At 36.0% G+C, this 25,089-nt stretch overlaps 1 protein-coding gene across 1 annotated transcript in view; it reads right to left on the reverse strand.

Annotated features, from left to right (window-relative positions):
• Positions 1-25,089, reverse strand: part of IL1RAPL1 (interleukin 1 receptor accessory protein like 1) — a 1,264,416-nt gene that overhangs the window by 1,165,618 nt on the left and 73,709 nt on the right. The window contains exon 3 of the mRNA XM_077889792.1: positions 6,929-7,034. Within this exon, the coding sequence (XP_077745918.1) occupies positions 6,929-7,010 (82 nt within the window). The 5' untranslated portion in view covers positions 7,011-7,034. The remainder of the gene's footprint in view (positions 1-6,928; positions 7,035-25,089) is intronic.

The raw sequence follows: 25,089 nt of genomic DNA on the forward strand, positions 1-25,089 counted from the left end.
TAGCTTGACTCTTTGCGTGTCTTGTCTTTTCTGTAAAGGCCACTTTACTGATAGCTTGGTACAAACACTTGTACAGCACTATTGCATATCTATCAAGGAATTTCCTCTTCATCATGTATAGAAGACACTACAATGAATACATCTCTCAAATCTGAGGCTCAACCTCACAGACCAAAATGACTACTAAAGGGATTTGCAAAGTAACTAAATATCTCAGCCAAAACTTTGTTCTACAAAATAAAATCCAAAATCCCCTGGCAAGAGACAAGAAACTAGTCATATTCTATGCTCAATCAATTTTTGGGCTTCATATTAATCAGAAAGACTTTCCTACTGTTTTATTTAAATAAATGGTCCTTTCAAGTTTCTGTTCTTTGGAAGCTTTTAATATAATGGATGATATCTAATCCTATGACAGAATTATTTTCTCTACCTTTATTTTTTCAAACATCCATCTAATCATTAAACTCAATGGGTTCTAACTTTAAAGTTGCTCTCTCTTCTTTCCTGTTCTCATTGCTGTTACTTTGAGTCAGGAAACCATTTTCGTGTCAGGCAGTTTTGGTTGAAAGTAGTACAGACTCCTTTGGGATATCACAAAAAAAGGAGGGATATTTTTGAGAGCACATTTGCAGGGTGCAGAAGAAAATTAAAAGTTATCAAGATCCAAAGCATCAGAAGAGTCTTTCTTAGCCTTCTTTCCTGTCTCCCTTCCTCTTTCTCTGCCCTGTTTTCTTTTCCCTTTTCTTTTTTTCCCCCAATTCCACTTCTCTTTCTTCATAGAACACAGATCACATGGTTCCCCTTTAGGAAAAAAAATTTCAACTTCCCCCATTCCTATCCAGCTCCTGACTGACCACCCATTCTCTAACCTCTAGTCCAAATGCAATAATAAATTTGTTTGACTAAATGAGGTAATTATCAGTCACCATAGACAGAAAAATCCACTCACCTCCCCAAAGATATCCACATCAAAACCCCTGGAACAAGTGACTTTGTTATAGGAGATGGCAAAAGGGATTTTGCAGATCTGGTTAAATTAAGGATCTAGAGATGGGGAGATTTTCCTGGAACTCTCTATGCAGTTCCAATGTAATTGTAAGGGCCCTTATAAGGGAAAGAGGAAGGTGGGAAAATTAGAGCCAGAGAAAAAGATGTGACGTCATAAGTAGAGGTTGGAATGATGTGGGACCATGAGCCAGAAAATGTATGTAGCCAATGAACGCATGACACCATACTGAAGCAAATTTTCTAGAGGCTGCACAAAGAACACAGTCCTGCCAATGTATTTCAGACATCTGACCTCTACTATTCTGAGATGATAAATTTGTGTTGCTTTAAGCCACTGAATTTTTTGCTTATTTGTGAAAGCATCAATAGAATACTAACACAAAAGTGTCCTGAATTTCTGAGCACTTATGGATCATCTTCAAGCCTACAGTAGACTCACCATGGATTAGGGGCTCACTTGCTGGCCTACCAATGGTCACCTCCGTTCTGTCTCTAGAATGAACATCAATTTCTTAACATGACTTAAAATGCTCACCATCGACTGGCTCCTCACTTCTGCCCCTACTCCTCACTTCTCCCTTTAAATACATAGAAGGATAGATCTTTTATTATCCTTTGATACACTGACGCACTGATGTATTTTTTTAACTTGGAGTATTCCTCTTCCATTTAAATCCTTTTCAACCTGCAATACTTATCCATATTGACTTTTATCTTCTCCATATAAATTCACCATGAACCAGGCATCAGTCTCCACAAATGACATTAATCTACACCAACTCTATATAAAATTGCACTGACAACCAAAGGTGAACAAATTTATGGTGGAGTTTTTAGGTATATCAGATGATTAGTAAACAAATATACTGGATAATTTTATCGGGGTTAAGTTACATTTGTTCATTAAACAGTCTAATTCAAGACATTATTTCAAATGAATACTAAAATTACTCTAGATCTAATTTCAGAATTTATTTTAAAAACAAGATCAATAGAAGAGGGGATTTTTTCCAAGAAAAAATGTGTTTTTTTCCTCCAAAAATTAAAGAAACAAAGCCTCAGAAGTTTGGTCTTATAAGCTATTCCAAAGTAAAAATTGGAGAAATGCTTCATACTTTTTGACATATTTGGCAAACTGGGAATAAACACATGGTAACATAATAAAAGGCAGATGCTGGGGGACTAGGTTGTCTCTTAATCATGTGGCATTAAGCTCACTGACTTTCTGGAATGCCCATGAGAGCTGATGCATATAAATCACACTGGCATGAGATGGAAACACCCCACCAAACTTTCTCACTCCCGTTCAGTTAAATCTCAATTTCTTTACACACTAGCATAATTTATTTCACTTAAGGAAATGAAGATCCAGAAATAACAAATACAAAATTTAGAACCTAAACTGTATATTTGGTGATTTTAACTACCATTATCTTGTATAAATTATTTGGACTTAGAATTACAAGTCAATGAAAACTTAAGAGACTTCCTCTTACTGTCAGAAAGAACTGTATCTAAATCATTTTACACAAACAGGTGTCCACTGTCAGGTTCTAGAATGAAGAGAAGATAAACTCCCTGTGGTAAACCTTTTACTTTCTAATAGCTGGCTGCCTTAAGTAGCTCTTACACATCTTAAATACTTTCTAGAATAAGATGTACTTTTTGGTTTGTAGTAATATAGCCACTGACTATTCTCTATATGCTCTAGTAATTGTGAATACTTTTTTCCTATACTGAAGTCAGTTGCTTATTTATTGTTTGTCAGTAAATATGAACTACACCCTTTACATGGTGGTCTATATTAAGCAGCATCATTAAAACCAGAATGTCTGCATAATGACAATACTTCTTTAAAGCAGCACTAAATGTAGTAAAATTCCAATACAGTAATATTTAAAGAATTATTTTCTTTCCTTTCTAAAGAAGATTTCGAACTGCACTTCAAGCTCATGAAGACACTCATCATTCACAAAGGTTCACTGTCTTTATATAAACCCTTATCATGTCTTAGACATTACTTATTCTGAGTTTTTATCTTGCACTTCAATGATCTCATATTACATAGTATACTAATTTCTATTTAAGAAAATATTTTCCTAAATGTTTATTTCATTTACCTTTATTTGTCTAATACTTGTAGCATCCTCACTGATATAACCCAGCCTGAACATTAAAGTCACTCATTCATACATTCATGTCCTCGTTATTGCATGAAGACATTTTATTGAATCCAGACTTTGAAAAACATATCAGATGTGGCACTGTGGAGGTTATAAGCATATATAAATCATGGTACTTGCACTTATCATCTTACATTTTAGAGATGGGAATAAGAGCAAAGAGAAACAAACAACAGGTCTGGATCCCTTTCTATTCCCAAATCTTTATATCCATGTCCCTCCAGCTTCATTTATATTCCGCAACCCCAACTCTTGGGCCAAATCACAACTCACACTTTAGTTCCCAAAATATACCATACCCATACCTTGGTAACAGTCCTTCAATAGTTTATATTGTGTACCTGCTCCTGAATCATATTCCAAATCCTTTTAGTCACAGAAAATAAAAAATAGTTAATAGCCATTATTAACAGAGACATTCTACACTCTTGAAATAACCTTAAGACATAGTATTTCGTGGACTTTAACCCTTCAAATAAAGTAGTAACAATATTTTTGTAGTTAAAAAAAGTTCTACAAAGATACAGTAGGAATATTCAAAATCGGTTCTTTTGTTTGCAAATACACTAATATAAAAAAGGACAGAGGGGTGGAAGGAGGGAGGGAAAGATGAAGGGAAAAGAGAAAGCAAAGAGAAGGCAGCAAAGAAATGGAAAGGAGTTAAGATAGCTTCTCCCACTATCTGTGTTAAGATCTGGCCAGATGAAAGTTTGTTGTTTGATTTTTGAATATTAAGTGTGCAATTTAGGAATAATGTTACTTTACCCATATACTTTAGTACCTGACACTCATTTCAGCTGATGCCTATTACCATGGCACCTTTGTTGAGAGAAGCAGATATGTAGCTTACTGAAGAGCATCATTACTGATCTCCATAGATCAAGTAGAAGAAGAATGCACTTGGCATCTTCTCCTTAAAAGATTAATGGCTCAGTCTTCACGTCCAGCCCAATTTATAAAACCTGAGGCACCAAGGCCAGGGAATAAAAATCAATTTTTGATGTTTGATCTCACACATTAACCAAGAGGGCTACTTATCCTTGTTTTTTCTTATCATTTAATTCCTTTTTTATTTTTAATTTTATAAATCTTTTTGAAAATTCAGTAAACATTTTTTAAAATGCAATGCTTTTCATGTGTCTTTTGCTAGAATATTATTTTTAACTCACTGTGACTAAAAAACCAGAGCTAGATATTTTAATAACCAAGAGCATATTAAATATTATTATAATCATATACAATCAGTTGTAATGTTGAATTTTGTATGTCACTTTACTTGTATATAGCATTAACTTTAGATAAACACATACGGTCATTCCATAAAAATGTAGAAGTAGGTATTTGTTTCTCATTAACAGAACTAATTTGAAAGCAATAGGAGGTCTTCATAAACAAGCTGGAGATTTAATATTTTTATCACATTGCCTTATACTCCTATTGCTACGAATTTAATGAACAAATTAAATATAATGAAGTTATGTCATCATAACATCCTTGGTTAAAATATTAAAAATTGAGTTTTATGATGTTTTGGTTTAAATATCACTTTGGGTATACATATAACAACCAAGGATTGAATCTGATCTCTCAGGTCATGTTCTAAAGTTTTGCATGCATTTATATTGAAGGCCTTTGATATCAGTGGAAGCTTCTAAAGTATATGGGTAAAGTAACATTATTCCTAAATCGCACACTTAATATTCAAAAATCAAAAAAGCAAACTTTCATCCAGCTGGATCTTAACACAAATAGTGGGAGAAGCTATCTTAACTCACATTACACAGGAAACAAATCAAACCTGCCACTTAACCTCAGTATCTGCCTTATTTATCACTTTTACATTATGATACAGAAAACGCATTTGGCTTAGAGGTATTAAGTAGCTATGTGACAACTATATCTGTAAACAGGAGAACAAGGTCTCAGAACTTCTGCCAAGCAGAGCAGCATTTTATTACCACACTCCTAAAATAATTATATCATTAAAATAAAATTTGATTTTGAGACAGGTCATTGACTTTTCTCATGTCTCTGGAGCAGAAGGAGTTATGAATTTTCCAACTGTCCCACATTTCTAGCTCTTCTCCCACACTACTCAAACAAATAAAGTAAATCCCAAATTAATAAAAGTTTTCCCCTAAAATTAGAATTTATATAGCATGGATCTGTCACCACTATTTGATGGTGGAAAAAAAAGTCACATTTGCACTTCAATACATCAATCTTAAATCTGACATACACAAAAAGAACTGAAAAAAATTTTATGTCACCAAGTATAATCACCAGAGAAAATTGTTTTTAAGATTCAATAAATATTTCTATTTTGAATAGTTTCACTTTGTTACAATACTTATATAGTTAAGTGTTTCTCTTCTATGTGGTCAGTATCTCAAAGATCCATGTTAAGTACTTGTTCCCCCTGTACCTACTGGAACTCCCATAGGTATGCTCAACTTCCTGTGAAAGCGGCAGACAAAGAAATCAAAATATCTGCCATTTGCCAGAAATTCACCCAGATTATGAAAGCCACTACATCATAATCCTGGCTCTAGGCTTTTCTCCATTAACAAATGGCCACCAAAAGGAACATGTGAAATAATGAGTCAACAGAGAAATACTATTTTTTCATATTGTCTACAACCACATCAATGACAGATACAACAGCTGTACAATAACCAAAAAGTTCTAGAACCAAGAGGCTCAGGAAAATTCCTTTAACTCCCAACCCTGCATCATCCCCTTGTCCATGCACAAATACCCCTCAAGTCCTCCTCAGACTTTCATCCAAGGGAAGGGGGAAGCTCATGAGGGCAAACTTATTCTCTACTTCCCTGGCATGTGACCTTTTTCATTAGATAATCAATATGAGTTGGAAGCCTCTTAACCTAAAGGACTGAGAATGGTTGCACTAGCCACATCTATACCATTTCATCCCCTCCTTTCTGAATTCAAAAAATACTTTTGTTTAACCAATTCTTGATCATCACAACACCTTGCAATAGCTTCAAAAATTCTGTAACCCTACATAAAATGTGAGCATGGCAAGGCTTTGCATTATCAGTCATTTATTAGACAAAATACAACTCCATACTGGTAACAGTATTTATCAATTGCCTCATACATTTCACTCACTCCAAATGTCAACTGAAAATGATGACGTCTTATAACACAAAATTTTCTGTAAATTTCAACATTATTCTATTTAGCAGCTCCTTTCCTATTACATTCTACTTCACCTCTATATTTTCTCCTAACACATTAGGATGCTTCCCCATAATATTTTATTAACTCTAGTGCTTTCTTTAAATATCTACAAAATAATCCAGCAAATCAGCTGAAGTACAACCCTCAAAAGAATCTGCCCTAAGCACAGCTAATACTGAAATGTTAACAGTAAAGTTAACATGAAAATAAATCACAATATTTCCATGAAAAAGTTAAAACGACACCTTTAAAAAAGAATGTTGAAAATCACACTACAAAATGAAAACTATAAGCTTTTGGGATTGGTCCATTCAATTTCATAATAATTGATGCTATAAACCACATTTTTTTCAACGTATTCCCACCTTTCTAATTCTCTGTATGCTCCATTCATTTAAAAATATGTCTGCAATACTTCCACAAGGTGAGCCCCCATTAATTCTCAATCTCTCCAGAAATGGCACAGATGTGAATATAGCACCATCATTTCAAGCCATAAAAATGAGAGTAAAGGAAGATACACTGCTTACCAGAGCCTCTTTTGGTCACTACCTTCAAACTCTGAGTAAAAGTAGCATATAAGAGAATCAAGTGTGGAATCGGAGCTTTCATCTTCCGGCTTTTAAAGGCTGTTCCCTAAAGCAAAGATAAAAAGAAAAAAACATACATTTTAAAAAATATGTAGTAATATGTTAAGATTTTTGTTCAACTTTTGATCATGCACGCAATAAACATCATAAAAGTAAAGAATATGAACAGGATCTGTATTATGTTTTCCTATATGTTGTAGTTGCTAAGTAAAATCCAAACCAGTAGTGCCAAAATTATGTCTCTATAGGGACCCTAAAATATTTTAAAATCTTAAGATTCCCTTTAAGGTTTAGAATTTCTATTTAGACTAACTCTATTTAAATAAGTGGAAACAATCCCTTCAAAAGGATCGTATCACTTACAATTTATGTTTAATATAAATTGCCACCAAGCACTGACATTTTTTAATGTTCCATCATACAATAGAATATTATTGTACTCTGTATCATTCCTTCCAATCAAAAAGGAATAATAAATTCTATGCCTTTAAAGATTTAATTATAATTTTACAATTCTCTTTCAAAAAGCTTTACTAAAAGATACTTCAAGAGAATTTTAAGACTCTTGTCTGTCTCTGAAAGCTACAGAAAAATACATTACTTCTTCCTATTACAAGGCTCTCAGAGGGATACTAGAAGGGACATTAGCCTAGTGTTTGGATTTCAAAGGGGGATAGATTTCATTTGAAATTAAATGAAATGAAACACTGTCTTTCTTGGAAAATCATCCTTTTATTTTTGTATAAGACTGAGATAGTAGAGGTGAAAGACTGAATTTCAAAAAGTAGCAAGTCAGAACACAGTTCAAATATATTGTCAATCCATGACAGCACAAGTTTCTCTGCAAGACAGTTGAGGACTGATCATATTCAGCTTTCAATCACTATGACTTTATTAAAAATGAGGAAGCTGAAATGGTAGTTTGACAGTCACATATTTTGCTCTCTTACTGCCTCAAATACCTCTGAATATTTTTTACCTCTGAATATTTTTAAATGATTAATTCATTTGCATTAATAAAAGTCTGTTAAGACACATTTTAATTCACAAAACAAAATCACTATCTATTCACTTGCAGTAAGGTGATACCATCATCATTTTAGTCAAAAAGTCAGTGAATTTTTAACACAAGCATTGAGAATAAGCTATTTTAACTCCAGCTCCTTTAAATGACGACAGCTTGTTTCAGTTTTCTAACCAAGGACCCTAAGTTTGCATAAAGACATAAATGAAACCTAGTCCGAAAAGCTAACTCATCAAACACATCTGACGAACTGCCACAGTACAGTGCAACCTGAGTCATGCATTCCTAAAACCTGAATCCCATTTTCCAGGCACTGCACTAACTGGAGCTGCAGGAATCTTCAAGTTGATATCTTCAGCCTTCAGGTTAGCAGTGAGAATCAGTTCCTCTCTCAGTGTGAGTTTAATCAGTGCTACCCAAGAAACTCCAGGATCCAACTATATACTGTACGACTTTCCAGTTAACTATCTTATTACCTTACTCTTGTTCAAAATAATATTTCCTCACTCATTTCATTTCTATAAGGCACACAGCTAGTTTGAAATTTTATTTTTTAAAACTAAATCGGTTTGGAAAGCATCAAGTTGGCAACATCAAGATCCTTAATTGAATCTCTTGATATGCTGTGTATTAGGGGAAAAATATGTAGCATATCACAGATTCAACAACTTGAATAAAACATTCACATCTTGGTCAATGTACAATAATCTTTACAAACCTCAATATAATTTATTATATCTTATCTTGAAAGACAGATAAAAAATATCCAGTCATAGACACCCAAGCTTTGCCATATTTGTTGCATAATTAAAATCCTTACCCACAAATCACAATGCAAAGTATATATAAATATAGTGATGTTCTTATGTACGTTCTTATTGTCACATGGTGGGCTCATCCTATCAATTACCTCATTTCAAGTAGCTTCAAATTATGAATAGATGGACCTGAAATCATCTGCCTATTTCCTGTTATACCATCACCACTTGATTTCATTTAAACCACTACTAAACCTTACACAGAATGAACATATTACATTGGTTATGAGCAATCAGTCAGTGTAGGTTCTTATCCCAGTTTCACAACCTATTAGCTGTGTCATTTTGGGCAAATAACCTCTCTGAAACTAGTTTCTTCATTTGAAAAATAGGTATCATTACAGTATATAGCATAGTACTAGAAGAGCACTGGCACATACAACAGTCAATAAATGAAAGCTGCTGTTGTTACTGTTTTCACTGCAGTTGACTGTTGCTGCCATTATTGTCAACACTATAGATGCAACTCACATCCTCTCACCTTGACATTTTCTGTATATACCAGCTTTCTCTACGTCTTTTCTCAAGCTATCAGTTTATCTGTTTAATTACAATGTCTTTATTTTCCCAGACTTGAAGTTCCACCAGGGTGAATGTGTTTTATCCATCTCTTTATTTCTAAGGCTCAGTAAATTTTAGCTACAAAAGTGAATGAATGAAAGAATGAATGTGGCTGCTAATACATGCAGTTGAATTTTGGCATTCAAACTCATCATTTGGTAAATACTTATTAGGCATATACTAGTTACAAGATGCTGTGCTACAGCATAGTGGGGACACAAAGACAACGTGATCCACTCTAATAAAGAAGGTCCATAGACCAATAAAGGAGACAAACACTTACCTACTTAATTAGACTGGCCCTATTGCCATATGGTGAGTATAATGTGCTGAGGGAGTAGAGGGAAAAAGCTATTCTGCTTCAGGTTGGGTCTGCTGAAGTCACAGCAAAGAGCTTTCAGAGGAAGAGGCATTTCAGGTCATAAAGGAAATATTTTTTTAAGGCAAAGGGACTTCTGGGTCTAGGATAAAGTATAACTGAAATTGTCCCTCTGGTCGGCAGAATAATGCCCACCTGCAAACATATTTACATCTTGGAACCAGTGAATCTGTTACTTCACATGTCAAAGGGATTTTGCAGATGTGGTTAAATTAATGATTTTGAGATGGGATATTATCATTAAGGTGAGACCAATGCAATAGCAAGCATCCTTATAAAAGGGCAGTAAAAGAATGATATTCATACAGAGAAAACAGAAGGATAGAGGCAAAGGTCAGAGATTGGAGTGATGCACATTAAAGATGGAGGAAGGGGATATGTGCCAAGGAATGACTTTGGCCACAAGCAGGAAAAGGCAAGGAAGCAGATTATCCCCCTAGATCTTCCAAAAAATATGCAGTCATGCCAACACCTTGACTTTAACCAAGTGAGTCCAATGCATTTTGAACTTCTAACCACCAGAACTCTAAGACATTAAAATTGGGGCTGTTTTAAGCCACTAAATTTGTGGTAATCTCTCACAGGAGCAAAATGAAACTAATACAGAAAGGATGTGAAATGGCAGGTTCTAGTAGGGAAGTGTAAATAGATCACAGATTGTGGGCTGCAGTGACAGAAATTAAAGATGTCAGGGGTGCCTGGGTGTGGTTCAGTCAGTTGAGGGTCTAATGCTTGATTTCAGCTCTGGTCATAAGCTCATGCCCCTCCCTCACCTCTGCTGGCACACACTCTCTCTCTAAAAAGATAAAAAAAATATATATATTTTAAGAAAGAAATTGAAGGTACTAATGTGGGATTGTTAATAGCAAGATATGCTAGGTAAGAATCTGGGACTTTTCCTTCATGCCCCCTACAGTGTTTTTCACTCATATACTGTCTAATTTCATTTAAGAATATTTCATGCAGCTTCACTTTCTTAATCTTTTTTATCATGAAAACATTACATATACTGAATGTTTCTTCAGAATATACATGACAACTCACCTAAAATTCTGACCGATTTTCTTTTCACACAATTCTAAGAATTCTTTGCAGTATAGACAACAAAGAACCAATGGAAGCTTGTAAATGAATAATCTTAACTGTTTTAGAAAGCATAGTTTGTAGGTGGAAGCAACTACTTAGCAGACAATGGTATAGGAAGATGAAGGTCGGCCTTAATTTAGTAGAGGTAAATGCTGAAAAAAGATAATGTATTTGGGAATAAATACAGTTCACAGATATTAAAGGAAGTGGCATTAAAAGCAAGTTTGAGAGTGGATATGAGGCATTTATTTTAAGCAACCAGGTCTATTATGATCTTATTTACCAATATATAAAAATAGAAAAGACATTTTGGGCACTGATGGAGAAGTACTTAAAATTATATTTAAGGCACATATATTTTGAACAGTCTGTGTAATCTCCTACTAGAATTGTCTTGTAGTTAATTAAAATATTAGCCAGAAGCTCAGTGTAAAGATGGAAGATGATAATACCATAATTTTAGCTTAAGTTAAATACATGAATACAATAAATGGGAATGAAGCATAGAAAACAAAGAGGAGAAGGCTTACAAATATTTATGAGATAGCAAAGGGAATCAAAGGGAGAAGGGGAAAATTAGGCAGTAAAAGGAGAGCTTATGTATTTTAAGGATAAAAGAGAAAAATCTAGCTTTTAGATTTAAGATACTGCCAGTGGTACTGGCTACTACTTTGATTAAATAAATGGGGGCATAATCAGAAAATTTAATGAGGAACATAAGTTTCATTCATTTGTTCCTAAATGACAGGATGTAGAGTCCACAGTTCAGAGTTGAGAAGTTGAGGGATAACTGTAGTTGAGAATGGGAAAGATCAGAACTTATATGTAAACAGAAGCAAAGAGAAACAGAACCAGAGGAAGGAGGTAAATCTAGAAAGGAGAGATATCAGTATGGGCAAGTTGGGACAAGCTTTAAAAGTAGAAAGGGAGAAAAAAGTATATATGGATGTATATAAATTTCAATTTTGAAGTGAAAAGGAAGGAAGTAGAACTGGTTTGTTTTATTCTACTTTCATCATAAAGCATAGAAAACTGGTTTTAAACTGAAAACTAAGTGGGGTAGGAGTCTTACTTCTAGCAACTTCATCTCTAAGTCCTAGTTTTCTCATCTACAAAATATGGGTATAAATATGTGAGATATTTATTTCTAGAATTTATGAAGACATCTATACATTTACTTTAAATTTGAGTGCTTACCATATTTCAGATACTGTCTTAAGTTTTAAGAATACAAAACCATTAGGAAATGGTCACTGTAGCCAAGGAAGAGACCTGAAAAATCAATGATTATACTAAAGGGATAGGTGTTAGAAGAATTCTTAAGTCTATGGAGTGTGCTCAGTGCTGCCTGGAGAGGTTATGAAAACATTCTCAGAGGAGGATGACATTTAAGCTAACTTTGGACCATGGTAGAAAGGGTTTAAACAGTGATGGACGAGATATGCAGGTAGAAGAGGATAAAAAGAGTGCACGATGCATTTGAAAAACCACTAGTGAAAATAAAACCATATACAGAGCAATCTATTCAATACAGGTTGAAGGGCAGACAAGTGTGTATGTTTAAATCATCAAAAAGAAGCATTATGTCACTAGAATAATTTTTTACAAAAAGGTCCAAAGTTCGGGTTTTTGTTTTTTAACACAATCCTAACCAGAAGATCATTCATTCTTATAGAGTCTGACTAGCAACAAAATGTTAAAGTTCCAGACCTTATAACTAACATCAGTATGTTCTGCAGAAGTTCATTCATAACCTGGCTAAAGGGCTAAAATGTCATTAATATCTTCAGTCATATGGTCCTCGACAGATTTCCCTCTAAGGTGATAATAATATGATAATGAACAGTCAAATAACTGTCCATAATGAGTGAGTTCCATATTTAAATATTATCCTGAGATTTGTATATAGAATAGTTTGCTGTACAGCAACCTGTCATAAAATGCTATGGAATGTTCTACAAACCAACATACCGGAGTAGGGGCTGTAGTTACCGTGGAGTAACCGGCACACCTACTGACTGAGTGGCACCACATGAGTATGAAAACTTGTAGAGAGAAACCTGTATAGATACAGTTTGTTTCTCATGAAATCTGAACCACATCCTTAAGTGGGTGAGAAGCCAGTGGAGTTTACAGAACTGAATGTCATAACCAGCTTTGTATTATAAGTATCAAACTTCTATCTAATATAATAAATAAGACCAATAATTGAAATAAAATCAAAAGTGAAAAAGAGGATATAAATACATGATGATCCTTTACCTCTTTGATTAGGTTTACTCCTAGGTATCTTATGATTTTGGGTGCAATTGTAAATGGGATTGACTCCTTAATTTCTCTTTCTTCAGTCTCATTGTTAGTGTATAGAAATGCCACTGATTTCTGGGCATTGATTTTGTATCTTGCCACACTGCCGAACTGCTGTATGAGTTCTAGCAATCTTGGGGTGGAGTCTTTTGGGTTTTCTCTGTACAGTATCATGTCATCTGCGAAGCGGGAGAGTTTGACTTCTTCTTTGCTAATTTGAATGCCTATTATTTCTTTTTGTTGCCTGATTGCTCAGGCTAGGACTTCTAGTACTATGTTGAATAGCAGTGGTGAGAGTGGACATCCCTGTCGTGTTCCTGATCTTAGGAGAAAGGCTTCTAGTGTTTCCCCATTGAGAATGATATTTGCTGTGGGCTTTTCGTAGATGGCTTTTAAGATGCTGAGGAATGTTCCCTCTATCCCTACACTCTGATGAGTTTTGATCGGGAATGGATGCTATATTTTGTCAAATGCTTTCTCTGCATCTATTGAGAGGATCATATGGTTCTTGTTTTTTCTCTTGTTGATATGATCCATCACACTGATTGCTTTACAAGTGTTGAACCAGCCTTGCATCCTAGGGATAAATCCCACTTGGTCATGGTGAATAATCTTCTTAATGTATTGTTGGATCCTATTGGCTAGTCTCTTGTTAAGAATTTTTGCATCTGTGTTCATCAGGGATATTGGTCTATAATTCTCCTTTATGGTGGGGTCTTTGTCTGGTTTTGGAATTAAGGTGATGCTGGCCTCATAGAATGACTTTAGAAGTATTCCATCTCTTTCTATCTTTCAGAAGAGCTTTAGCAGAATAGGTATTATTTCTTCTTTAAATTCTTTGATAGAATTCTCCTGGGACACCATCTCATCTGGCCCTGGACTTTTGTGTCTTGGGAGGTTTTTGATGACTGCTTCAATTTCCTCCCTGGTTATCAGTCTGTTCAGGTTTTCTATTTCTTCGTGTTCCTAGTAATAAACCTAACCAAAGAGGTAAAGGATCTATACTCTAAAAACTACAGAACACTTCTGAAAGAAATTGAGGAAGACACAAAGAAACGGAAAAATATTCCATGCTCATGGATTGGAAGAATTAATATTGTGAAAATGTCAATGTTACCCAGGGCAATTTACACATTTAATGCAATCCCTATCAAAATACCATGGACTTTCTTCAGAGAGTTGGAACAAATCATCTTAAGATTTGTGTGGAATCAGAAAAGACCCCAAATAGCCAGGGGAATATTGAAAAAGAAAACCAGAGCTAGGGGCATCACAATGCAGGATTTCAGGTTGTACTACAAAGCAGTGATCATCAAGACAGTGTGGTACTGGCACAAAAACAGACACATAGATCAATGGGACAGAATAGAGAACCCAGAAATGGGCCCTCAATTCTATGGTCAACTAATATTCGACAAAGCAGGAAAGACTATCCACTGGAAAAAAAAGACAGTCTCTTCAATAAATGGTGCTGGGAAAATTGGACATCCACATGCAGAAGAATGAAACTAGACCACTCTCTTTCACCATACACAAAGATAAACTCAAAATGGATGAAAGATCTAAATGTGAGACAAGATTCCATCAAAATCCTAGAGGAGAACACAGGCAACACCCTTTTTGAACTTGGCCAAAGCAACTTCTTGCAAGATACATCTATGAAGGCAAGGGAAACAAAAGCAAAAATGAATTACTGGGAATTCATCAAGATCAAAAGCTTCTGCACAGCAAAAGAAACAGTCAACCAAACTAAAAGACAACCTACAGAATGGGAGAAGATATTTGCAAATGACCTATCAGAGAAAGGGCTAGTATCCAAGATCTATAAAGAACTTATTAAACTCAACAGCAGAGAAACAAACAATCCAATCATGAAATGGGCAAAAGACAGAAACAGAAATTTCACAGAGGAAAACATAGACATGGCCAACAAGCACATGAGAAAATGCTCTGTATCACTTGCCATCAGGGAAATGCAAATCAAAACCACAATGAGATACCACCTCACACCAGTGAGAATGGGGAAAATTAACAAGACAGGAAACAACAAATGTTGGAGAGGATGTGGAGAAAGGGGAACCCTCTTGCACTGTTGGTGGGAATGTGAACTGGTGCAGCCACTCTGGAAAACTGTGTGGAGGTTCCTCAAAGAGTTAAAAATAGAGCTACCCTCCCACCCAGCAATTGCACTGCTGGGGATTTACCCCAAAGATACAGATGCAGGGAAATGCCGGGACACCTGCACCCCGATGTTTCTAGCAGCAATGTCCACAATAGCCAAACTGTGGAAGGAGCCTCGGTGTCCATCGAAAGATGAATGGAGGGATCCCTGGGTGGCGCAGCGGTTTGGCGCCTGCCTTTGGCTCAGGGCGTGATCCTGGAGACCCAAGATCGAATCCCACATCAGGCTCCCGGTGCATGGAGCCTGCTTCTCCCTCTGCCTATGTCTCTGCCTCTCTCTCTCTCTCTGTGACTATCATAAATAAAAAAAAAAAAAAAAAAAAAAAACTTTAAAAAAAAAAAAAAAAAGATGAATGGATAAAGCAGCTGTGGTCTATGTATATGATGGAGTATTACTCAGCCATTCGAAACGACAAATACCCACTGTTTGCTTTGATGTGGATGCACCTTGGAAGGGTATTATGCTGAGTGAAATAAGTCAATTGGAAAAGGACAAACATTATATGGTCTCATTCATTTGGGGAATATAAAAATTAGTGCAAGGGAATAAAGGGAAAGGAGAGAGGATGAGTGAAAATATCAGTGAGGGTGACAAAACATGAGAGACACCTAACTCTGGGAAATGAACAAGGGGTAGTGGAAGGGGAGGTGGGCGGGGGGTTGGAGTGACTGGGTGATGGGCACTGAGGGGGGCACTTGGCGGGATGAGCACTGGGTGTTATTCTACATGTTGGCAAATTGAACTCCAATAAAAATGTTTAAAAAAATAAAATAAAATAAAAAGGAGAGGAGGACAGTGGGAGTGAAGGTGGTATCTCTAAGCTGGAAAATTGGTGATACACAGGCAAAAAGCGGTAGATAACTAAATGAAATTTGGAAAAATATTTTGCAAATATCTTGGATCTACACATACATTTATGTATGTATTTATGTATGTATGTATTTACACTTGCATTGAGAAAACACAATCACATACCAATTAAAACCTAATGAAAAATTGTATTGTAGATGCATCCACAGGATAGGACTTAATTAAAATATCTGAGATACTGGTATGAACAATAGAGATTACTTGATAATCTTCTGATGGAAAGTTGGAGCTTCTAGGGACTACCTGGTCCTGTCTGTGTACCTTTGTCTTTAGATATGCTATTTCACAACTCTGAAAAGATAACTTCTAGAACGTTAACAGCAATGCAAGTAAATCTTGTCCGTAGAAATGGAAATTATTTGTGGTCTGGTGGGATGCAACTGATCACTGCTCTATATACATACCAGTTGTGGCAAATCCATTCCAAAATTCTTTTACCGCATCTAAATTTATGGTTCTCTGAAATCTTCTCTAAGCTAGTTTTAACATGTCTTCCTTCCAGTTCCTTCATTAGTGAATTAAATGCATCTTTGACATGTGTACATTTTGTATCTTTATGACTCATGAGTTTTTTAACATTATGCTTCAGAACTACATTTACTATAATAAAGTTAATCAATGAATACTTTAAGATGAGTAAAGTAATTTTTTAAAAGTTTAAAGGAAGAAATTACAATAACCTACCTTTGGTTGGATTTTATATTCTAGTCAATGCTTAGTATCATGGTGTTTCAATCAGAAACCATGTGAACAACAATATAAAGACAACTTCACAGCAGTTAAATAAGAAACCAGTGGGACTACAAAGATGCATAGAAAAAAGTCTATTTCCATAACATTATCATCAATAAGAGGTAGGTGTACTTTGAGACATTAGGCCTTTCTCTGAGCTTTCAAAAGGCCAAGGCATAGTGCTTAGAGGAATGGTGGCTGGGATGCAGCTTCCTTGATAAAGGTCTCAATATCAAGGTCATCTGAAAATGATATAATCATCCTTTACAAAGTCCAGACTTGCTTAGTGTAACCAGCTACCCTTCAGAAAATCCCTAGTACAAACTGATGGTCTGCAAAGAGAGACATCAAGAAATATAAACAAAGGTGATTAAGAGTAAAAATGCCTGTGTCTGAAGTACAGCTCAACTTCTTACCAACTGTATAACATGTACACAATAATACTTAATATCTCTATACCTCTGTCCTCTTATATGTAAAGTGTACAAGGGAACAGTCTCCACCTCAGAATATTACTACAAAAAATTAAAGACAATAATGTATGATTAGTATTAAACATTGATGCTTAGAGTCGGATGTGTATTACCCTTTATTATTAAAAACCACTGGACATTTTATAGGACTATGGTGCCAACTATCACCTTAGCTGAATTAACCATATGTAGTAATTCCAGATTTAAACTACTGGGAATTATTGGGGAAAGGGAAATATTCCATATGCTACCCGAAATTTCTGTAAAACTCAATATAACTCATACTTGTTTGGTGACAGGAGAAAATCCAGTAAACGGATGACCTAGCTAAAATGGAAAGTGCACTGTGCACAAGAATAGAAAGCATAAACAGAAACACTACATGGTTTCCATCTGCCACTTTTCTAATTCACCTTTCTTACACACTTCATATTCATCATGCCCTCCACTGTAATTCAGCTTCAAAGCTCATATTGAAGAAACTTTTTGGGTTCCCAAGTCAGCAGATTGGATGAGGCCAGTGACAAAGCCAGGGAAGAAAGCAAATATATTCCATCATCGGTCTTGTGGACTATCAACATGATCCTCCCTGAGTGGATTTGCCCTCCTTTATGAGCTCTTCCTGACAATATATTTAATGGGTAGTTGGCTAAACATGACCCTTATCACATTTTGGTTTGTTTAAAATTCAACATATTGAAGAAACTTACTGCAGCTCTCAAGAAAATGTGGCTTTATGTTAATCAGAACTCCATCTTTGATGTTTGTTATATGTGGCAAAGTTTTTTTAAATTCTATTTTTCCAATTCAACTCAATGTAGCCAGAGCCATAACAAGTTGTGAGGAGAGTAGAATACTGGGAGAATAGCTAAGGCTCCATCTTGGGGTCACATGGGGAGCTTTCAAAGAGACTGATGATCCACGGACCATACTCTGAAAAGCAAACGTCTGAGCAATTCTAGTTTTTAGAGTTCCCTCTGGCAGGGTTTCTCAACCCCACTGCTATTAACATGTTGGGCCAGATAACCCTTTGTTTTAGGGGGCTATACTGTGCACTGTAGGATGGGTGGCAGCATTCATAGCCTTTACCCACTATATTCTTGTGGTACCTTGCCCAAGTTTTCACAAGCAAAAATGCTTCCAAAGGTTCCCAAATGATCTGTGGCACAGATGGCATCTCCATATCCACAGATCATGGGAGCAGTCAGAATGCTGAGCTCTAACCAACAGAAAATTCAGTTCTAAGGTCTACGAACAAAATACAATTAATTAGTGATCTTTTATGAAGGTGCTCGGTAGTCACCCCTAGGTACTACACAGTGAGAATCTGACCACCAAAGTTGCCAGGAAAAGAAATATAAGCATTTGTCCTATGTGCCAATAGGTCATTAGAATTCTCATAAAGGAAACAAAAAAGACTGATAAAGCTTTGTACTTCTTAAAAAAATAATTGTTAAAATTGAAAGACAGTGAATGCATTTGTGCCAGACAAAATAATGGCTCCCAAAGATGTCCATGTCCTAATACCCATATTCACTGAATATGTTACCCTTTGTGGGAAAGGGAAGTTTACAGCTTTGATTCATTTAAGGATCATAACATGGGAAAGATTATCGTGGATTCCAAAGTAGGTCCAATGTAATCACAAGAGTCCTTGTAACAGGGTGACAAGATTATTAAAGTTAGGGAGATGGCCATGTGATAACAGAAGTGAAGATTGGGGTGATAAAGCCATGAGCCAAGAAATGTCAGCAACCACTAGAAGCCACAAGATTAAAGGAATAGATTCTGTCCTGGAGTCCCCAGAAGAACCAGCCCTGAAGACGCCCTAATTAAAAGCCCTGTGATTCACATTTCATACACCTAACCTTCAAAAACGAAAGAATGAATTTGTGTTATTTGTGCCACAAAGTCTGTGATAAGCTGTTACAGCTATAACAGAAAGCTAGTATAACACTGAAAAAGCCAGAAACATAAAAGAAAAATTCTGTTTATCAAAAACAACTATTAACCTTTGTTGAATACTTACTAAATGTCATGCATGTATCTGAGAACTTCACATAAACTATTTTGTTAATCCTTACAAATTTTCAATCACATAGCTGCTACTGATGTCTATATAAAGCTCTTTTCCCAAGCTAATACAACTAGAATATTAGTTTGCAGGTCTTCTATTGACAATATTTTAAAATGGTCAAAAATAAGTAAAACTGAGTTCTGAGACCTCTGATGCAAATGTATCCACAAATAAAAACATACAGGATTCATATCCAATGATCCACTTGCACGCAGTGCTACTATTTCTTTGTACAGTGTCTGCTTACAAAATCCCTGCATGGAGTGAAACTCTATCTGTGTATATTTATGTAGTTTTTAACTAGGCATTTGCTATAATTATTCAACTCCTAAGTTTTCACTATTTGAGGCTCCTACTTCTCTATCACAGGAGCTACACTATCTCCTCAAAGAGAATATACATTGCTTTATGCCTGTCTCATCTAGTTACTTCTTAACTCCCTAGAACGTGGCATATAGCTTTACTTGCTTAGGGTTCTTCTGAGAATTGTATTCTAAGATTGACTGTTCTTGTTCCCACCACATCTAGAAACACTTTGCTTCCACAAGTTCAGAAGATCAGAAGTCGATCGGCATTTGATATTGACAACTTTCCAGAATCTATCTAGCAGTTCTGTGTATCATCTTGCTCTTTGAGGTTTTAATGGATACATAAACTTGTTAACCAACATATGCCATATACTATGCTAGACACTGGAGTACTAGAGACATGAAAGGAAATAAGATCAAGAACCTTCCTTCATCAAGCCTACATTTTTGCCAGGCAAAACACAAGCAAACAATTACTATATTTAATGATAAATGTGAGGAAAATTAAATAGTAATACAAGAAAGAGAATGATGTGGTATAGAAGTTAGTGTTTTCTCAAAGGTCTTATCTATAACTTCGGACTTAAATCATGAGAAAGCAGAAGTCACATGTGAATAAGGGGAAAACATCCAGGAAAAGGACGAGCATATGCAAAAGCCATGACAGAACAAGTTCTTAATAGTAGCACAATGGAAAGAACAGTAGCACAATGGAAAGAACATCAATATGATTGAGGCAGAATAGACATGAGGGAGATGGGAACTAGATAAAGCATGAACGGGTTGGAACCAATAAATGGAAGGACATGTGTTTTATTTGGACTGAAAAGTCATCCAGAGTTTATACAGTATTGTTTTGGGTTGAAATATGCCATCCAAAGAATATGTTAAAGTACTAACCCTGGATACCCATATATATGACCTTTTTTGGGAATACAGCTCTTGCAGATGCAACCAAGTTTAGATGAAATCACAGTGGATTTGGGCAGACCTTAAATCCAATTACTGGTGTCCTTACAGAGAGAGACATACAAGCACTCACAGGGAAGAAAGCCCGATAACAATGGAGGCAGAGATTGGAGGAATGCATGTACAAGCCAAGGAGAGCCAAGGATTGTTGATAACTACAAGAAGCTAGAAACAAGGAAGGATCATCTTCCCAGAGCCTTCAGAGAGAGCATGGACCTGCAGACACCTTGGCTTTGGACTTCTAGCCCGCAAAACAGTGAGAGAGTAAGTAAGTATTGTTTTCAGCCACCTAGTTTGTGGTAATGTTGTTGATGCAGCCATGGGGAACTAATATTGTTACTAATAAGATAATACACATTATTTAAAAGTTTGCCTTGACTACCACATTAAGAATGGACTCTAATGGAACAAAAATAGGAAAACAGGATACTAATTAGGTTGGAGGCTAATGCAGTGGTTCAAACAAGCACTGATACTGGTTGAGAACACAGTTTTAACCAAGGTAATGCTGCAAAATCATCAGACTTGATGTACAATTTAGAGAAAATAACAGTAAGAGTCACTAATATGTTGGGTATTCCTGTGAGTTGAAATGAAATCAAGGATCATTCCTGGGTCTGGCCAGGAAGTAGAGGTATACTGTGCTACCATTAACCGCGACGGGGAAAGCTAGGGGAATAGTAAGTTTTGGAAGTTAAGACAACACGATCCATTTTGGACGCTATAAGTTTGAGATGCCTATATCCTATCCAAGTTAATTTGATATATTACTGCTGTAGGCCTCTAATAATCCTTGCATCTTGTTATTCATGACCTTGTGATCCCCTTCCTTTGAGTGTGAGATGGACCTACAGACTTGTTAATAAGGCAAAAGTGATGGGATGTCACTTCTGAAATTAAGTTACAAAAAACTGATTTCCACTTTACTGCACTTCCTCACTGCTCACTGTGATAAAGCCAGCAACCCTACTGAAAAGTCCATGTGGCAAGAAATTGAGGGTGTCCCCTGGCCAACAGCCACAGAAGAACTTGGTCCAACAACTTTTAAGGAACTGAATCCTGCCAACTACTATTGCATGAGGCTGAAAGCAGATCATGCCCCAATTGAACCCTCAGATGATTGATGCCCTAGCCAAAATCTCAACTGCAACCTTTAGAGTGACCCTGAGCCAGAAGACCCAGCTAAGCCATGTCCACATTCCTAACCCACAGAAACCATGAGATAATGTTTCATTTTAAGACACTAAATTCTGGGTAATATTTTTATGTAGCGATAGATAACTAATAAAGATGGGAAGGATGTGAGAGAAATCTGAGCTGCAAACATATATTTAGTAGTCATTGATTTTATATAGATTTTATTTAAAAGGAACTAGATGTCATCAAGTATGGAAGGGAGATAGACAAGAAGGCTCAAGATTGAGGCCATCAAACTAAAATACAATGAGATGGGCAGCCTGGGTGTCACCTTCAGCCCAGGGCATGATCCTGGGGACCAGTGATCCAGTCCCATGTCGGGCTCCCTGTATGGAGCCTGCTTCTCCCTCTGCCTGTGTCTCTGCCTCTCTCTCTGTCTCTCATGAATAAATAAATAAAATCTTTAAAAAAAAATACAATGAGGCCAGAGAAATAGGAATCAGCAAAGGAAAGTAATAATTAATTAGGTAGGAAGAAAACCAGGAGAAACTATTTTTCAGATGATAGCTGTAGCCAACCGGGTCAAATTATGCAAAGAAATCAGGGAAGATGAGAAGTGAGAATTGACCATTGGATTTGGTAACACAGCATTCATTAGTAACCTTAAGATAGCCGTTTTACAAAGAACAAAAACCTCATTGGATTTGGCTAAGGAGAGAATGGAACGTGAGATAGCAAATAGCAAAGACACCGAATACAGAAAATTCTTAAGAGTTTTTCCGTGAAGTCAATAGGGCCATAGCTCAAGGGAATGTTTTCTGCAAGGTGTGTGAATAGAAGCTCTATTTGTAGGCTCATGGGAATGATTATACATTGAGAGATAAAATGGTGATATAGGAGAGTTGACAATTGAAGGAGCAGTCTTTGAGAGAGTATTAGAAAACGTAAATGTTGGGGTGGACTTTAGATAGTAGCAGGCAGATTCTGACTACTCTAAATGGAAGAGTATGCCACTAAATGAAGTGATAAAATGCGAGTCTACTCCAATCCATCATTAAAAATTAAAAAAAAAAAAACAAGTAGCAAGAAAGGCAAGTCTTTCACAGTTGAGTGTGAAAAGTGTGGATAGAGGGTAGGAAGTTTAAAGATAGAGAGAATGGACAAAATAGTATCTCAGAGCATGATAAAGTGAATGAATGTCCTAGATAAAGAGGAAGATTACATAGCACTGTTGCAATGTCCACTAGGGGGGTGTGATCACAAAGATAAAGTCAGAAAGGTAGTATGATTTATTTCAGCAAAGCTCAAAAACTCAGGGAAGGCAGAGAAGTGGATTTAACTTGGTTTGGAGTTGTTTCCAAGTGAGTATGAGAAAAATAGAGAGGCAAGTGTTTTAAGAGTTTAACAGATTGTAACAGCGTTGGACCACGAAACTGCACCAATAAATTGTTCATGTATATGATGTCCATGCCAGAACCATATTTTTTTCTAATAGTTTAGACCTGCCAATATAATGTCATGCTAATTGAAAGCTAACTTGCTTCAAGTAGTCCCACAGAACTGTTTCATGATAATGATTAAGAAGCAGACGCATATAATTTGACAGATTGAAAAGATCCAGTTCCCTTTAGCTGCCTGTGTTTTAACTCCCTGGGTAATATAACCAATGTTTGCACTTAAGAAAAATGCTTTCAGGCATGATGGGGTCTAAATACTCTCACATTGCTTGCCTGGAAGCTAGTCTACTATTCTCTCTCTGTTAGCTTCAATGCAAGCTATGGGCTTGACACAGCAGTTTAACAGGATTTACAACTTGTTCATGAAAAATATAGGCACAATTTTAAACTCCGGTAGGTATTATTGCAATCATGCCAGCAGAAAACTTAATTTTGAGAAACCTATAGGCTTCAAGCAAAATAGATAAAGAAAAAAAAGTTTCTCATCAACATCATGCAGAGAGCCATGTCATCAACTATTTACTAGACAAAATATGTACCTGAAATGTTGTATGAGGTGACATGATGAAAATCCACACTGATCTTATCATCTCAAAAGCAGAATCTCACCTTCCCTGTTGAGGGCATTTCTCAGTAGACTCCTCCATTCCTCTATTAACCATGTGGCAATAATAAAATGCTTTAAGGGGTAGAAAGCCCTCTTAATCCATGGTTGTCAGTACTCCTAAAACCATTGTGGTTTTTTTTTCACCTAGTAACCTAGTATTTAACATTTATCTTCTGTAACAGTTCTAACAGCTAAACTATGTTTTATTAGCAGTAGCCAGCCCTTTAGAATGCTTTAATGGTACTATCATGAATAATGATGAACCTAAATTAATTTGATTATTTTAAAATGTGATATATATTAACTACTGCCTTTAAAATCATACTTGCTTAATAGAAAAGCTTTTCAAAACATCAAGTTTGAAAAGGAGTGTTTAAAGGTGCCCTTGGAGGGCATTTCCCAAGATGATTCTACCAACACAGGCCCCGCCTCTGCTTCTAAAAGTTCCTCCATTAAAAGATGACAGGTTTGGGAGAATTCCAAGTATTCCACATTATCATATACATGCCTTGTTCCATCCCATTCTAGTTTTTCAGGCCACTTGACTTAAAAATGTAATTCATGGTGACTGACACTCCCACTGAAATTTGTCTGCAACTAATATATTCTAACAGCTACTGTCATGCATTCCTTCTCTTCTATTTGCTCACTTCGACTTTCTCCCCTAAATACAATGCTTGTTAGAAATATGCTGGGTTGACTGTTTTCCTGCCAAAAGTTGCAGATTCTAATTAAATAACTCAGAGAAAAGCAGTCATAACAAAAAGCTAAATTACAAGACCTTGGGAATGCAATTGTTTCCAGGTGGGGAAGGTATAAACTTCCGTTGGCCTCTAGGAAGAGACAGAGTGGCATAATGAAAAGCCTGCTGCCCTTTGTGTCCTAATGCTGGGCTTGAATCCCAGCTATGTTACTTCAGGGAAATAAGTTCATAACCTGCAAGTGATTTTCTTTACAAGAATATGAAACATAATAACGGCCTTGCCTATCTCAAAACACTCTGTAATGTAAAATATTACCCTTATTTCCTCTGTGCCTATCATGCATTCCATGTGTGGCATATTAACACTGGACACTGACTAGAAAATACTATCTTGTATATGCATCATTCTCT

The sequence above is a fragment of the Canis aureus genome, chromosome X (assembly GCF_053574225.1).
Source record: "Canis aureus isolate CA01 chromosome X, VMU_Caureus_v.1.0, whole genome shotgun sequence".
NCBI lineage: Eukaryota > Metazoa > Chordata > Mammalia > Carnivora > Canidae > Canis > Canis aureus.